Source organism: Heteronotia binoei, chromosome 20 (genome assembly GCF_032191835.1).
Source record: "Heteronotia binoei isolate CCM8104 ecotype False Entrance Well chromosome 20, APGP_CSIRO_Hbin_v1, whole genome shotgun sequence".
Taxonomy (NCBI): Eukaryota; Metazoa; Chordata; class Lepidosauria; order Squamata; family Gekkonidae; genus Heteronotia; species Heteronotia binoei.
In genome coordinates, this window is record NC_083242.1 from 31,700,612 (window position 1) to 31,717,751 (window position 17,140).

Sequence of the window (17,140 nt, forward strand, 5' to 3'; positions counted from 1 at the left end):
TGATTTATTATTGTCGAATTATTGTCTTTCCCAGTGACTCTGGTCTTCCCATGATGTGACCAAAGGACGATAACTTCAATTTGGTCATTTCAGCTTCTAGGAGAGTTCAGGCTTGACTCAATCTAGAACCCACTGATTTGTCTTTTTGGCCATCTATGGTCTCCATGAAACTCTCCTCCAACAGCACATGTCAAATGAGTCACCTTCCCTCCTATGTGCTTTCCTCGTCACCGTCCAACTTTCACACCCATGCACAGTAATGGAGAAGAATGAATAATCTGGCTGTTTTGGGTTAGGACAAAGGGTTAGAATAAAGTTTGGATTCAGTAGCACCTTTAAGACCAACAAAGTTTAATTCTGGGTATAAGCTTTTGTGTGTATGCACAATTTGGTCATTTCAGTTTCTAGGAAGGTTCAGGCTTGACTCAGTCTAGAACCCATTGATTTGTCTTTTGGGCTATGGTCTTCATAAAACTCTCCTCCAACAGCATGCCAAATGAGTCACTTTCCCTTCTATGTGCTTTTCTCTTCACCGTCCAACTTTCACACCCATACACAGTAATGGAGAATAATGAATAATCTGGCTATTTTGGATAGGGTTTGCATCAGTGGCACCTTTAAGACCAACAGCGTTTAATTCTGGGTATAAATTTTCATGTGTAGTGTATGCACACTTCTAAGTATGCATAAACACAAAAGCTTATACCCAGAATTAAACGCTGTTGGTCTTAAAGGTGCCGCTGGACTCAAACGTTGTTCTGTTGCTTTAGACCAACATAACTACCCACCTGAATTTTAGATAGGATTACTGAACAGTGGATTCATTTTGTTCAGCAGCGTCAAGCATCGATATTTCTCAATAATCAAGCTTTTGTTATTTGAATCAAAAGTTGTAAAAACTCCATAGATTGGTCAAGGACGGATTCCTTGTAAGTAATGACGTACATATCATTGCATAGTTACTTATAGGGAGACTTCAAAAGGATAGTGTACAGTTAACTTCAAAAGAATAACATACAGATGCTATTTGAGCCTTGGGTTCAAAGACTACTAGCTATTATCTCTTTTATGGCTAAAGAATGTCGGCTAATAAAAACATCTCCCTTTCTCACACTTTCTCTGAGAGCCGATAAGACCTGTCTGTGTGAATCAGGGGGAGAGGCACTCTACACCGTTACTGCAAGGTTACCCTAAACATCCTGGGTTCAGATGGGTTTATTATGCCCCCTTTCATTACAAAGGTGGAGGAGAGGAATAGGCCAGGGAGCTGTTCTGTTTCCTCTTTGGTATGCCTATTATGTATGTGGAAATAGCATGCTTGACAAGAAGTCTGGGTTTGTTTTTTTAAAAATGTGAATGTGTATCTATAATCTCAGAATGTGTCTTCATGCTTTACAATGTTTTCCGTGTCCATATTTTTGTAAATTTTAAAAAAAGTGTTTATTAACAAGGTTTCCCGCCCCCAGGTAACGTCTGAAGTGTCCTTGGAATTCTTCAGACTAGAGATCAGTCCCCGTGGAAAGAGATCTGGAGACCAATTGTAATAGCAGATCTCCAGGTGACACCTGGAGGTTGGCACCCCTAGAACATTATTCATAAAAACCATTGACCTCCAGCTCCTTTGGCTTCCCCCCTCCACCCCCGGCTGCAGCGTACAAACAGCAGCCTGACCACAAGACGCGATTCACAGGGCCCGCTTAAAGCTCTTCTTTATTACATTAAATTTCTATCCCGCCCTCTCCGCAAGCAAGTGGGGCTATTTTTTGAGGTACGGGCACCATATTTTCAGCAGGGCATCCAGTGCTTCTCCTCAAAGCCCCTTCCAAGTTTCAAAAAGATTGGACCAGGGGGTCCGATTCTATGAGCCCCCAAAGAACCAGTTTGGTGTAGTGGTTAAGTGTGCAGACTCTTATCTGGGAGAACTGGGTTTGATTCCCCACTCCTCCGCTTGCACCTGCTGAGATGGCCTTGGGTCAGCCAGAGCTCTCTTATCTGGGAGAATCGGGTTTGATTCCCCACTCCTCCACTTGCAGCTGCTGGAATGGCCTTGGGTCAGGCAGAGCTCTGGCAGAGGTTCTCCTTGAAAGGGCAGCTGCTATGAAAGAACTCTCAGCCCCACCTACCTCACAGGGTGCCTGTTGTGGGGGAGGAAGGCAGAGGAGATTGTGTGCCGCTCTGAGACTCTTGAGATTCAGAGTATAGGGCAGGATATAAATCCAAAATCAAAGAAGTGCCCCTCACTTTCATTCTTTCAAGCGGCGAGAAGGCCTTTAAGAGGCGCGCGGTCCCTTCGAACCGGGAGGGCCGCAACTCCCTTGGGCGTTCATTTCATTTTCATTTTCTTTGATTTATATCCCGCCCTACCCCACCGGGGCGGGCTCAGGGCGGCTCACAACATAATAATTCTCACAACGAGGTTTAAAAATAAAAATACAATCATAACGTACATCATTAAAAACAACCTGTTTTATTGCCTTCCTTCAATCGTGCTTGTCCCAACCTCGCTCCTGACTCCGCCCCCAGAGTCTCCCGGCTCCACCCCCAAAGCCCCCAGTTCTTTTTTTTTTTTTTGTCGTTTTAACAATTTATTGATAACATACGGTTACAATATTTAATTATATCCTTTCTATCTCTAACCCATAGGCTTCCCAATCCCCAGGTCCCAGCGGGGGATCCCCCGGTTTTACAGCCTTCCCCCCTCCCCCAGCCAGCTGGCTGGCGGGGGAAGCCCCACCCCCACAGCCATTATGCACCTCCAGGAACGATTCCCATAGGGAATGATGGGGAATTGATCTGCGGGTATTGGGGGCTCTGGGGGGGGCTGTTTTTTGAGGTAGAGGCGCCAAATTTTCAGTATAGCATCTAGTGCCTCTCCCCAAAATACCTCCCAAGTTTCAAAAGGATTGGGTCAGGGGGTCCAATTTTATGAGCCCCAAAAGAAGGTGCCCTTATCCTTCATTATTTTCTATGGAAGGAAAAGGTGTGCTGTCTCTTTCAATGTGATGGCCAGAACTCCCTTGGGAGTTCAATTATGCTTGTCACACCCTTGCTCTTGCCCCCACCCCCATGTCTCCTGGCCCCACCCCCAAAGTCTCCTGGCCCCACCCCCAAAGTCCCCAGATATTTCTTGAATTGGACTTGGCAACCCTAAACCCATATGATATTTTCAATCCCCCCTCCCTCCATTACTAGACTTCCCCCGAAGTTCTATATTTAAGTTCCATGATAAAGGTACCCCTAGCCAATCAAAGTTCAACGTCTTTCTCTTCTCATTCATACTAAAAAAATTGTCCAATGTCTTTTATCCCCCGGTTTTTTTTGGAACGGGTCCCCGTCCCCCTAAAAGCCAGGGAAGAGGGAAAGGAAAGGCGGCGGGGAAGTCCCTGCTCTCCTCCCCGCTTCCCGGCCTCCTGGCGGCAGAGGCGGAGCGCCGGGCTCCCCGCCCCGTCGGGCTGCAAGGATTGGATCGCGGCGTCCCGCCCTCCTTCCCCCTCCGCCCGCCTCCTCCGCGGAGACCCAGCCGTTGGCGTCCCTCGCTTGACTTCCTGCAGAAGTTGGGGGAGGCGGGGGGCGCTCCTCTTGGGGCCAGAAGACGCGCGTCTTTACGCGCGCCTTTACGCGCGCCTTTACGCACGTCGGAACGCATCCGCCTCTTTCCCCCTCCTCGACGGAGCCGGATCTCCGCAGGCAAAGCTTGGAGCCTCCTCGTCCTTCCGAGGGCGAACCCCCGAGTCCCCGGCAGGCCGGCCGCGCGCCAACCCGGGCACGTGTGAATGGGCTCGGGACGCGGGTCGGGGCGAGGCGCTGCCGTCGGAGGGCGCCGCCGTTGAGGGTCGTCGGGGCGCCGCCGCGGGAGCCCTCCTCTCGCCATGGCGGCCATCCAAGCCCTCCAGCAGTGGTGCAAGAAGCAGTGCGAAGGCTACCGGGACGTGCGCATCACCAACATGACCACCTCCTTCCGCGACGGCTTGGCCTTCTGCGCGATCCTGCACCGCCACAGGCCGGATCTGATGTGAGTGGCCGCCGCGGGGGAGGCGGGGAAGGGGCCGGCTGCGGGTCTCCGTTTTGGGGAGGGGGAGATTGGAGGGATGGTTGGGGGCTTGGATGGCTCGTAGCCTTGGGAGGCGTGCCGGGAGAGTGGCCCCTGTGGCTCGGTGGGAGCGCCTGTGCTTGGGACGGCAGGAGGTCCCAGGTTCGATCCCCCGGCATCGCCAATGAAAAGGACCAGGCAGGAATCGGTTTGGGGAAGCGGAAGGCCCCGGGTTCGATCCCCGGCTTCTCCAACTAAAAGGGGTCGGGCTTTTGAGACCCTGGAGAGCTGCTGGCCAATCTGAGTAGACAAGACTGACTTTGATGGACCGAGGGTCTGGTTCAGTAGAAGGCAGCTTCATGTGTTCATGTGGGAAAGACCTCAGCCTTGAGACCCTGGAGAGCAGCTGCCACTCTGAGTAGACAATATTGTCTTTGATGGACCCAGGTTCTTATTCAGTAGAAGGCAGCTTCATATGTTCATATGGGAAAGACCTCAGCCATGAGAGTAGACAATACTGCCTTTGATGGACCCAGGTTCTTATTCAGTAGAAGGCAGCTTCATATGTTCATATATTTAAAGAGGAGGAACAGTGGCTCAGTGGTAGAGCATCTGCTTGATAAGCGGAAGGTCCCAGGTTCAATCCCTGGCATCTCCCGCTAAAAAGGGTCCAGGCAAGTAGGTGTGAAAAACTTCAGCTTGAGACCCTGGAGAGCCGCTGCCAGTCTGAGTAAGCTATACTGACTTTGATGGACCAAGGGTCTGGTTCAGTAGAAGACAGCTTCGTATGTTCATATGGGAAAGACTTCAGCCTTGAGACCCTGGAGAGCAGCTGCCACTCTGAGTAGACAATATTGTCTTTGATGGACCCAGGTTCTTATTCAGTAGAAGGCAGCTTCATATGTTCATATGGGAAAGACCTCAGCCTTGAGAGTAGACAATACTGTCTTTGATGGACCCAGGTTCTTATTCAGTAAAAGGCAGCTTCATATGTTCATATATTTAAAGAGGAGGAACAGTGGCTCAGTGGTAGAGCATCTGCTTGATAAGCGGAAGGTCCCAGGTTCAATCCCTGGCATCTCCCGCTAAAAAGGGTCCAGGCAAGTAGGCGTGAAAAACCTCAGCTTGAGACCCTGGAGAGCCGCTGCCAGTCTGAGTAGGCAATACTGACTTTGATGGACCGAGGGTCTGGTTCAATAGAAGGCAGCTTCGTATGTTCATGCGGGAAAGACCTCAGCCTGAGACCCTGGAGAGCGGCTGCCAGTGAGTAGGCAAGACTGACCTTGATGGACCTAGGGTCTTATCCGGTCGAAGGCTGCTTCGTATGCGTTCAGAGGCATTACCCCAGATTCCAAGACAGCACCAACTTGTGACTCTGTGGCAAAGTATCCGCTTGGCATGCAGAAGGTCCCAGGTTCAATCCCCAGCATCTCCAGACTTTATAGGAGAGAACGTGAAAGACCTCGGCCTGAGACCCTGGGGAGTTGCTGCCAGTCCGAGTAGACAGTACAGACCTTGGTGGACCAAGGTTCTGAGTTAGTAGAAGGCAGCTTTGTGGTGGGATGGGCTTTGGCTTGGTGGTGGCAGAGTGTCTGCTTGGCATGCAGAAGGTCTTGGGTTCAGTTGTGAGCATCTCCAGTTGAAAAGGACTGGGTAGTAGGTGATGTGAGACCCTAAAGAGCTGCTGCCGGTCAGAGTCAACAAAACTGACCTTGGTAGGCAAGGCTCCAGTTCATGTGGGGAGAGGCTGTGTGGCTCAGGGGCAGAGCATCTGCTTGGCATGCAGAAGGTTTCCAAGTTCAGTTCCCAGCATCTCCAGTAAAAAAGGGTGAGAGAGCAGGTGATGGGAAAGACTCAGGTGAGACGCTATAGCCAGGCAGAGAAAGACAGTACTTGATAGACCAAGGGTGGCCAAACTTGCTTAATATAAGAGAGCTGGTTTGGTGTGGAGAGCTGGTTTGGTGTAGTGGTTAGGTGTGCGGACTCTTATCTGGGAGAACCGGGTTTGATTCCCCACTCCTCCACTTGCACCTGCTGGAATGGCCTTGGGTCAGCCAGAGCTCTGGCAGAGGTTGTCCTTGAAAGGGCAGCTGCTGTGAGAGCCCTCTTCAGCCCCACCCACCTCACAGGGTGTCTGTTGTGGGGGAGGAAGGGAAAGGAGATTGTAGGCCGCTCTGAGACTCTGTCCTTGAAAGGGCAGCTGCTGTGAGAGCCCTCTCCAGCCCCACCCACCTCACAGGGTGTCTGTTGTGGGGGAGGAAGGGAAAGGAGATTGTAGGCTGTTCTGAGACTCTGTCCTTGAAAGGGCAGCTGCTGTGAGAGCCCTCTCCAGCCCCACCCACCTCACAGGGTGTCTGTTGTGGGGGAGGAAGGGAAAGGAGATTGTAGGCTGTTCTGAGACTCTGTCCTTGAAAGGGCAGCTGCTGTGAGAGCCCTCTCCAGCCCCACCCACCTCACAGGGTGTCTGTTGTGGGGGAGGAAGGGAAAGGAGATTGTGAGCCGCTCTGAGACTCTGTCCTTGAAAGGGCAGCTGCTGTGAGAGCCCTCTCCAGCCCCACCCACCTCACAGGGTGTCTGTTGTGGGGGAGGAAGCGAAAGGAGATTGTAGGCTGTTCTGAGACTCTGTCCTTGAAAGGGCAGCTGCTGTGAGAGCCCTCTCCAGCCCAACCCACCTCACAGGGCGTCTGTTGTGGGGGAGGAAGGTAAAGGAGATTGTAAGCCGCTCTGAGACTCTGTCCTTGAAAGGGCAGCTGCTGTGAGAGCCCTCTCCAGCCCCACCCACCTCACAGGGTGTCTGTTGTGGGGGAGGAAGGTAAAGGAGATTGTGAGCTGCTCTGAGACTCTTCGGAGTGGTGGGCGGGATATAAATCCGATATCTTCATCATAAGAACCACGTAGAATAAACATCAGATGTTTGAGAGCTGTGAAACATGAATGTCAGATGTTTGAGAGCCACAAGGGGAAGGAAGCTGGAAAGGAAGGAAAATGGTGGGAGGGAGGGAGAGGTGGAAAGAAAGCAGCTTTAAATGCATTCTCCAAGCCACCAGCTGGCTTAGCTTGGACAAATGATTTAAAGAGACAAATGCCTTCTCCAAACCAGCCAACGTGGTGGTGGTGGTGGCTTCGAAAGCCACACGATATTTGTGAAAGAACCACATGTGGCGCCCAAGCCGGTTTGGTCACAAATTTGTCTCAAGATGAGGCAGCTTCCTTTAGGAAAGAGCAGGTGATGGGAAAGGCTCAGGTAAGAAGCTATAGCCAGGCAGAGAAAGACAGTACTTGATAGACCAAGGGTGATAGACCTCAGAAGTCCTCTGGTTCAATCCCTGGCATCTCCCCTTAAAAGGATCAAGTAGAAGAGGGGGGGGGGGGCGGAAGACCTGAGACCCTGGGGAGCCACTGCCAGTCTGGGTAGATGTGACTGGCCTTGATAGACCCAGGTGAATTTGGGGGAAGGGGAAGGACGTCTGTCCCTTGCTGGAATCAGGGAACTGGACAATAACTGCTTAGTCTGATCCAACAGGCTCCTTATCTTTGTGTCAAGGGTGCATGAAGGTCATGACAGACGGATGCCGGGAATTCCTGTATGCTCCAGATACCCGGATTCCTGTACGCTCGCCCTGTATTCTGTGAAGCCCTCCAGTCATAGCTATGGCAGATAGAACATCCATGTTCAAGAGGAGTGGATCTCTGAATAGCATGGGGCCAAACAGGCCTTCTAGCCTTCATGCTCAGGTTGGGAGCACCTAGTGGGGAACAGGGTAGCAGGGTTAGAGGACCTTGGTTTGATCTGCTGCCTCACCCTTCCTGATTATCTTAATTCAAGGCTTGAAAAGGATGTTGTGCTTACAGCAGGATGTGAGATGGGGTGATGTAGCCAATTGTTGCCAGATCACAGAAGCTAAACAGGGTCAGTACTTGGATGGGAGACCACCGAGGAAGACTTTGCAGAAGAAGGCAATGACCAACCAGCTCTGCTTCTCACTTGCCTTGAAAGCCCCTTGCTGGAGTCACCGTAAGTCTTGAATGGGAGACCACCAAGGAAGACTCTGCAGAAGAAGGCCATGACCAACCATCTCTGCTTCTCACTTGCCTTGAAAGCCCCTTGCAGGAGTCTCCATAAGTCTTGGATGGGAGACCACCAAGGAAGACTTTGCAGAAGAAGGCAATGACCAACCACCTCTGCTTCTCACTTGCCTTGAAAGCCCCTTGCTGGAGTCACCATAAGTCTTGGATGGGAGACCACCAAGGAAGACTTTGCAGAAGAAGGCAATGATCAACCACCTCTGCTTCTCACTTGCCTTGAAAGCCCCTTGCTGGAGTCACCATAAGTCTTGGATGGGAGACCACCAAGGAAGACTTTGCAGAAGAAGGCAATGATCAACCACCTCTGCTTCTCACTTGCCTTGAAAGCCCCTTGCTGGAGTGACCATAAGTCTTGGATGGGAGACCACCAAGGAAGACTTTGCAGAAGAAGGCAATGATCAACCACCTCTGCTTCTCACTTGCCTTGAAAGCCCCTTGCTGGAGTGACCATAAGTCTTGGATGGGAGACCACCAAGGAAGACTTTGCAGAAGAAGGCAATGATCAACCACCTCTGCTTCTCACTTGCCTTGAAAGCCCCTTGCTGGAGTGACCATAAGTCTTGCATGGGAGATCACCAAGGAAGACTTTGCAGAAGAAGGCAATGATCAACCACCTCTGCTTCTCACTTGCCTTGAAAGCCCCTTGCTGGAGTGACCATAAGTCTTGGATGGGAGACCACCAAGGAAGACTTTGCAGAAGAAGGCAATGATCAACCACCTCTGCTTCTCACTTGCCTTGAAAGCCCCTTGCTGGAGTGACCATAAGTCTTGGATGGGAGACCACCAAGGAAGACTTTGCAGAAGAAGGCAATGACCAACCACCTCTGCTTCTCACTTGCCTTGAAAGCCCCTTGCTGGAGTCACCATAAGTCTTGGATGGGAGACCACCAAGGAAGACTCTGCAGAAGAAGGCAATGATCAACCACCTCTGCTTCTCACTTGCCTTGAAAACCCCTTGCTGGAGTCACCATAAGTCTTGGATGGGAGACCACCAAGAAAGACTCTGCAGAAGAAGGCCATGACCAACCATCTCTGCTTCTCACTTGCCTTGAAAGCCCCTTGCTGGAGTCACCATAAGTCTTGGATGGGAGACCACCAAGGAAGACTCTGCAGAAGAAGGCCATGACCAACCATCTCTGCTTCTCACTTGCCTTGAAAGCCCCTTGCTGGAGTCACCATAAGTCTTGGATGGGAGACCACCAAGAAAGACTCTGCAGAAGAAGGCCATGACCAACCAGCTCTGCTTCTCACTTGCCTTGAAAGCCCCTTGCTGGAGTCACCATAAGTCTTGGATGGGAGACCACCAAGGAAGTCTCTGCAAAAGAAGGCCATGGCCAACCACCTCTGCTTCTCAATAGCCTTGAAAGCCCCTTGCAGGAGTCACCATAAGTCTTGGATGGGAGACCACCAAGAAAAGACTCTGCAGAAGAAGGCCATGGCCAACCACCTCTGCTTCTCAATAGCCTTGAAAGCCCCTTGCTGGAGTCACCATAAGTCTTGGATGGGAGACCACCAAGAAAAGACTCTGCAGAAGAAGGCCATGGCCAACCACCTCTGCTTCTCAATAGCCTTGAAAGCCCCTTGCTGGAGTCACCATAAGTCTTGGATGGGAGACCACCAAGAAAAGACTCTGCAGAAGAAGGCCATGGCCAACCACCTCTGCTTCTCAATAGCCTTGAAAGCCCCTTGCTGGGGTTGTCATCAATCAACTGCAACTTGATAGTATTTCACACACACACACACACACACACACTGACTCATTGTGAATTTGGGGGAAGGGGAAGGAAGTCTGTCACTTGTTGGAAACAGGAAGCTGGACAATTGCTTGGTTTGATCAAGCTGGCTCTTCTGATGTTCTTATGAAGGCCTTGGTCTTTCTGCCCTGTTGTTAGAATCCGGAGAAACTGGTTGGCCACTGTGAGAGACAGGAGGCTGGACTAGGTGGACCACTGGTTTGATCCAACAGGGTTCCTCTTATGTTCTCTCTCTCCCTCCCTCTCCCTCTCTCTTTCTCTCTCTCTCACACACACATAGTGTATCAGACCAGGATCTGGGAGACCCAGGTTTGAATGCTGACTTTGCCATGGAAACCTGCTGGTGACTTTGGGGCATTCTCTCACAGCCAACCTGCCTCACAGGGTTGTTGTGAGGGTCAGATGAAGGAGAGAACAGTGTTGTGAGTGGCTTTGGGAAGAAAAACAGGAATAAATAAGTACTGTGCTTAATCCAGGTAGGGGTTTTTCAGAAAGCATGTATAAAAGGGTGAGAAGAAGATATTGGATTTATATCCCGCTCTATACTCTGAATCTCAGAGCAGTCACAATCTCCCTTACCTTGTGAGATGGGTGGGTCTGAGAGAGCTCTGACAGAAGCTGCCCTTTCAAGGACAACTCCTATGAGAGCTATGGCTGACTCAAGGCCATTCCAGCAGGTGCATGTGGAGGAGGGGGGAATCAAACCTGGTTCTCCCAGATAAGAGTCCGCACACTTAACCACTACACCAAACTGGCTCTCTCAAGAGCTAAGCAGGAACTAAGTAGGGTTGGTTCTTGAATGGGAGACCATCAAAGAAGACTTGCAGAAGAAGGTAATGATCAACCAGCTCTGCTTCTCAATTGCCTTGAAAGCCCCTTGCTGGAGTCACCATAAGTCTTGAATGGGAGACCACCAAGAAAGACTCTGCAGAAGAAGGCAATGACCTCTGCTTCTCAATTGCCTTGAAAGGGGTATAACCAAGGCCTCAATGAAATGGGAAGTCCGTTCCTGGGCAGCACCACTTCAGACTGCAGGGCGGGAGCCTGCATATCTCAACATTCCTGCATATTTTTTTTAAAAGCCCCTGCATGCAGAAGACTAGCAGGTCAGGAAAAATGAGATCTCATTGAGCTGCTACTTTTCTTAGTGCAGATGTTATTGTTTGGCGTGGAGGAGAGGTTCAGTTGTTTGGGCCTGGATTGGACAGCTCAGGTACAAATCTGTGACGAGACCCCCAGCTTCCTGTCACTCCGGTGACATAACCATCACCCCTACAACCGCCTCATTTGGGCACTGACCCTCTCCAGGTTCGATTGCCTGCAGGGAAACAAATGCTTCCAACTGTTCCCTAGAATCCCGCCCGACCTGGGGTGATGGTCTATCTCCAGAGAGAGCCTTTCACTAGCGGTAGCTGGAGCTCCTTGAACGTCATGCCTTCTTTCCTCAGAATGAGTCATGTGGAAGGAAATGAGACAGGGACATTATGCCACGCCGCACAGACCTGGTGCAGCTGAAGTCATAAAAGTTGTGGCTTTTGAGGTTGCGGTTTGGGGAGGGGGGGGGGGTCTGTCGTCAGATATTTTGGGAAGTCACGCCACGAGCCTTGGCTGTGTATCCCCTCCTTTCGGAAGCGTGCCCAGCGATAGTTTAGCAGAGATGCGGGAACTCCACTGAAGATGAAGATTTCTCTCTTTCCATGCCTGGATATTTTTTTTGGGGGGGGGGGACGGGGGGGTTCCTGTGTTTTGCCAGCCCCTTACGCTGGTCAGATATTGCTCTACTTATGGAAGATCCAGTTTGGTGTAGTGGTGAAGTGTGCGGACTCTTATCTGGGAGAACCGGGTTTGATTCCCCACTCCTCCACTTGCACCTGCTGGAATGGCCTTGGGTCAGCCGTAGCTCTGGCAGAGGTTGTCCTTGAAAGGGCAGCTGCTGGGAGAGCCCTCTCCAGCCCCACCCGCCTCACAGGGTGTCTGTTGTGGGGGGAGGAAGGGAAAGGAGATTGTGAGCCGCTCTGAGACTCTTTGGAGTGGAGGGCGGGATATAAATCCAATATCTTCTTCTTCTTCTTACTTCCAAGTTGAAAAGTGGGATGCCTGTCTGTTAAAGGCTGATCATGGTTGAAGGGGCATTATGGGAGGCAAGCAAAATCTCATTTGCATATCAGGCCCTGCCCTCCTGGTGTTGTCATTGTTCCACACAGGGCCTTTTTGTAGAAAAAGCCCAGCAAGAATTCATTTGCGTATTAGGCCTCACCCCCTGGTGTCATCATAGAATCATAGAGTTGGAAGGGACCTCCAGGGTGATCTAGTCCAATCCCTTGCACAATGCAGGAAATTCATAAATTTAGGGGGAGCCCTAAATTCACAGGATCTTCATTGCTGTCAGATGGCCATCTAGCCTCTGTTTTTATTTATTTATTTATTTAGTTGGGATTTATATCCCGCCCTTCCCACGAATGGCTCAGGGTGGCTTCCAACAATTAATCAAACTTAAAAGTAAACAATTTCAAATGTAAAACAATTAAATAATTTAAGCAGTTAAAACATTAAAACAGAGTAATTCAGTTTCCTGTGAACAGATGGCTGGCCAGTTTCCTCAAGTTGTTATCCTAGCTAAATGTAGGCTAGGTATAGGCTAGCCGGAAGAGGGTCGTCTTACAGGCCCTGCGGAACTGCGCTAAGTCCCGCAGGGCCCTCACCTCTTCCGGCAGCTGATTCCACCATACGGGGGCCATAACGGAGAAAGCCCTTTCCCTGGTGGCTTTCAGACGGGCTTCTTTTGGCCCGGGGATAGTGAGGAGATTTTGTGTTCCTGACCTCAGTGCTCTCTGGGGAACATGTGGGGAGAGACGGTCCTTCAGGTAGGCAGGTCCCAGGCCATATAGGGCTTTAAAGGTAATAACCAGCACCTTGTACCGGACTCGGTATATCACTGGAAGCCAGTGCAGAGTCCGAAGACCCGGCTGAATGTGTTCCCTCTTTGGGAGACCCAATAACAGCCGGGCCGCGGCATTCTGCACCAGCTGCAGTTTCCGGGTCCGAGACAAGGGCAGCCCCATGTAGAGGGCGTTGCAGTAGTCCAACCTTGAGGTGACCGTAGCATGGATCACTGTTGCTAGGTCGTCGCGCTCCAGAAAGGGGGCCAGCTGCCTTGCCCGTCTAAGATGAAAAAATGCGGACTTGGCAGCGGCTGCTATCTGAGCCTCCATCTTTAAAGAAGGCTCCAATAGCACCCCCAAGCTCCTGACCCTGTCCGCCGCCATAAGCGGCGCACCATCAAAAGCCGGCAGGGGGATCCCCCTCCCCGGGCCGCGGCGGCCCAAGCAAAGGACCTCTGTCTTCGTAGGATTTAACTTCAGCCCACTCAGTCTGAGCCACTCAGCCACGGCCCGTAGTGCCTGGTCAAGGTTTTCCGGGGCGCAGACAGGTTGGCCATCCATCAGCAGATAGAGCTGGGTGTCATCAGCATACTGGTGACACCCCAACCCATACCTTCGGGCAATCTGGGCAAGAGGCCGCATGTAGATGTTAAATAACATCGGGGAGAGAACCGCCCCTTGGGGCACACCACAATCAAGTGAGCGCCTCCGAGACAGCTCCCCCCCAATTGCGACCCTTTGTCCCCGACCTTCCAGGAAAGAGGAAAGCCACTGTAAGGCCAACCCCTGAATCCCTGCGTCGGCGAGGCGGCACGTCAGTAGCCGATGGTCGACCGTGTTGAACGCCGCCGACAGGTCTAACAACATCAGCACCGCCGAGCCACCCCAATCCAGATGCCGTTGAAGGTCATCCACTAAGGCAACCAACACTGTCTCCGTCCCAAGGAAGGAGAGCCCACCACCTCCCGAGGAGGAAGCCTGTTCCACTGAGGAACCCCTCTAACGGTCAGGTTGTTGAGCTGGAAACTTTTTTGATTTAATTTCAATCTGTTAGTTCTGGTCCTACCTTCTGGGGCCACAGAAAACAATTCCACATCCTCCTCTATATGACAGCCCTTGAAGATGGCGTTCATATCACCTCTCAGTCGTCTCCTCTCCAGGCTAAACATGCCCAGCTCCTTCAACCTTTCCTCATAGGACTTGGTCTCCAGACCCCTCACCATCTTCGTCGCCCTCTTCTGGACCCATTCCAGCTTGTCTATATCCTTCTTAAAATGTGGTGCCCAAAACTGAACACAAGATTCCAGGTGAGGTCTTACCAGAGCAGAGTAAAGCGATACCATCATTTCATGTGATCTGGACACTATACTTCTGTTGATACAGCCCGAAATTGCATTTGCCTTTTTAGCCACCGCATCACACTGTTGACTCATGTTCAGCGTACGGTCCACAACGTATGGTTTCACACAGGGCTTTTTTTTTTGTAGAAGTAGCCCAGCAGGAACTCATTTGCATATTCGGTTACATCCTTGATGCCAAAGCAGCCAGAACTGCGTTTCTGAGCGATCCTGCTTTAAAAAAGCCCGGAACTTCAGTGATGTTTGCAAGTGGATTTTGCCATTGCATACAGTAAAACCCAGTTGCAAAGTGCATTGAATGCGGATTGAAAGTGTGGTATTGAGTGTGTGTGAAAGCGCGAGACAAAGTTTAGGGGTGCAGGCATTGAGGAGGGATCTGTACCTTCTCCTTCCCTTAGGCACTGCCAGCCATTAACGTTTGACACTGAATGTTGGCATCGAGTTGATGGGGTGTGACCTGGCAGAGACTGATCAAGAGAGAGATCTTGGGGTCGTGGTAGATAACTCACTGAAAATGTCAAGACAGTGTGCATTTGCAATAAAAAAGGCCAACGCCATGCTGGGAATTATTAGGAAGGGAATTGAAAACAAATCAGCCAGTATCATAATGCCCCTGTATAAATCGATGGTGCGGTCTCATTTGGAGTACTGTGTGCAATTCTGGTCACCGCACCTCAAAAAGGATATTATAGCATTGGAGAAAGTGCAGAGAAGGGCAACTGGAATGATTAAAGGGCTGGAACACTTTCCCTATGAAGAAAGGTTGAAATGCTTGGGGCTCTTTAGCTTGGAGAAACGTCGACTGCGGGGTGACAAGATAGAGGTTTACAAGATAATGCATGGGATGGAGAAAGTAGAGAAAGAAGTACTTTTCTCCTTTTCTCACAATACAAGAACTCGTGGGCATTCGATGAAATTGCTGAGCAGACAGGTTAAAACGGATAAAAGGAAGTACTTCTTCACCCAAAGGGTGATTAACATGTGGAATTCACTGCCACAGGAGGTGGTGGCGGCCACAAGCATAGCCACCTTCAAGAGGGGTTTAGATAAAAATATGGAGCACAGGTCCATCAGTGGCTATTAGCCACAGTGTGTGTGTGTGTATATATATATATATATATATATATTGGCCACTGTGTGACACAGAGTGTTGGACTGGATGGGCCATTGGCCTGATCTAACATGGTTTCTCTTATGTTCCTTTTCTTGCTCTTTTCAATTAAATTTTTTTTTGCAACTTTTCAATTAGAGCCCCCCCCCCCACTTATGTGACTTACTTTCTGTCAAATGCAGTTCCAGTAGCTTTATGTTTTGTGATCCTCCTCAGGTCTTGGCGAGAAAGATGGACTGTATCTGTTGTTAGGTGAAGCAGTGACAAGATTTTACCATGGGTTTGTTTTCTGAAGAACTATGAGTCAGTACGTAGCAGGATCCATCCAGAGCGACTTCTTAGTCTTCCGGGACACTTTGTCCGCCCCTTCTTTAGATCAACAGAGTAATGTTTGAGGAGGAAATTCTTTGTTTGCTGTCATGGAAATGAAGCCGGGAAGGTTATGAGAAGAGCGAAACCGAATCCTGAGCTCTAAGCATCTTCAACTCTGCCTGACCCGGGATTCACTTTTAATTCTGTTTTCACAACATCAGACTCTCGCTTCCTGTCTTTTTGCTTTGCCGTACGTCTCTGTCGTCCTCTTCCCTCCCTCATATAATCTCGAATTCCCAACTCTGCTGTGGCCGCTATGCTTGTCACACCCTCTCAGCCATACCTACCTTACAGGGTTGTTGTGAGGATAAAACGGAGCAAGCTGGTTTAGGTCTTCACTTTGGGGACAGGAAAAGGATTGTTGTTGTTCAGTCACACAGTTGGGTCCGACTCTTTGTGAACCCATGGACCAAGTCACGCCAGGCCCTCCTGTCTTCCACCATCCTCTGAAGTCTGCTCAAATACATGTTAGTTACATCAGTAACACGGTCCAGCCATCCCTTCTTTTGCCGTCCCCTTCTTCTTTGGCCTTCTGTCTTTCCCAGCATCAGGGTCTTCTCCAGGGAGGGCTCCCTTCTCATTGGGTGGCCAAAGTATTTGAGCTTCAGCTTCAGCATCTGACCTTCCAGGGAACAGTCAGGGTTGATTTCCCTTAGTCTGAGTTGATCTTCTTGCAGTCCAAGGGACTCTCAAGATTCTTCTCCAGTGAGTGCTCCCTTCTCATTGGGTGGCCAAAGTATTTGAGCTTCAGCTTCAGCATCTGACCTTCCAGGGAACAGTCTGGGTTAATTTCCCTAAGGACTGACCGGTTGGATCTTCTTGCAGTCCAAGGGACTCTCAAGAGTCTTCTCCAGTTAGTGCTCCCTTCTCATTGGGTGGCCAAAGTATTTGAGCTTCAGCTTCAGCATCTGACCTTCTAGGGAACAGTCAGGGTTGATTTCCCTTAGTCTGAGTTGATCTTCTTGCAGTCCAAGGGACTCTCAAGCTTCTTCTCCAGTGAGTGCTCTCTTCTCATTGAGTGGCCAAAGTATTTGAGCTTCAGCTTCAGCATCTGACCTTCCAGGGAACAGTTTGGGTTAATTTCCCTAAGGACTGACTGGTTGGATCTTCTTGCAGTCCAAGGGACTCTCAAGAGTCTTCTCCAGGAAGTGCTCCCTTCTCATTGGGTGGCCAAAGTATTTGAGCTTCAGCTTCAGCATCTGACCTTCCAGGGAACAGTTTGGGTTAATTTCCCTAAGGACTGACTGGTTGGATCTTCTTGCAGTCCAAGGGACTCTCAAGAGTCTTCTCCAGGAAGTGCTCCCTTCTCATTGGGTGGCCAAAGTATTTGAGCTTCAGCTTCAGCATCTGACCTTCCAGGGAACAGTCAGGGTTGATTTCCCTAAGGACTGACTGGTTGGATCTTCTTGCAGTCCAAGGGACTCTCAAGAGTCTTCTCCAGGAAGTGCTCCCTTCTCATTGGGTGGCCAAAGTATTTGAGCTTCAGCTTCAGCATCTGACCTTCCAGGGAACAGTTTGGGTTAATTTCCCTAAGGACTGACTGGTTG

The 17,140-nt window shown here is 50.4% G+C and overlaps 1 protein-coding gene across 1 annotated transcript in view; it reads left to right on the top strand.

Annotated features, from left to right (window-relative positions):
* Positions 1 to 3,862: 3,862 nt before the first annotated feature.
* MICALL2 (MICAL like 2) overlaps positions 3,863 to 17,140 on the top strand; it is an 84,821-nt gene continuing 71,543 nt past the window's right edge. Inside the window, 1 exon segment of the mRNA XM_060260603.1 lies at positions 3,863 to 4,012. Within this exon segment, the coding sequence (XP_060116586.1) occupies positions 3,870 to 4,012 (143 nt within the window). The 5' untranslated portion in view covers positions 3,863 to 3,869.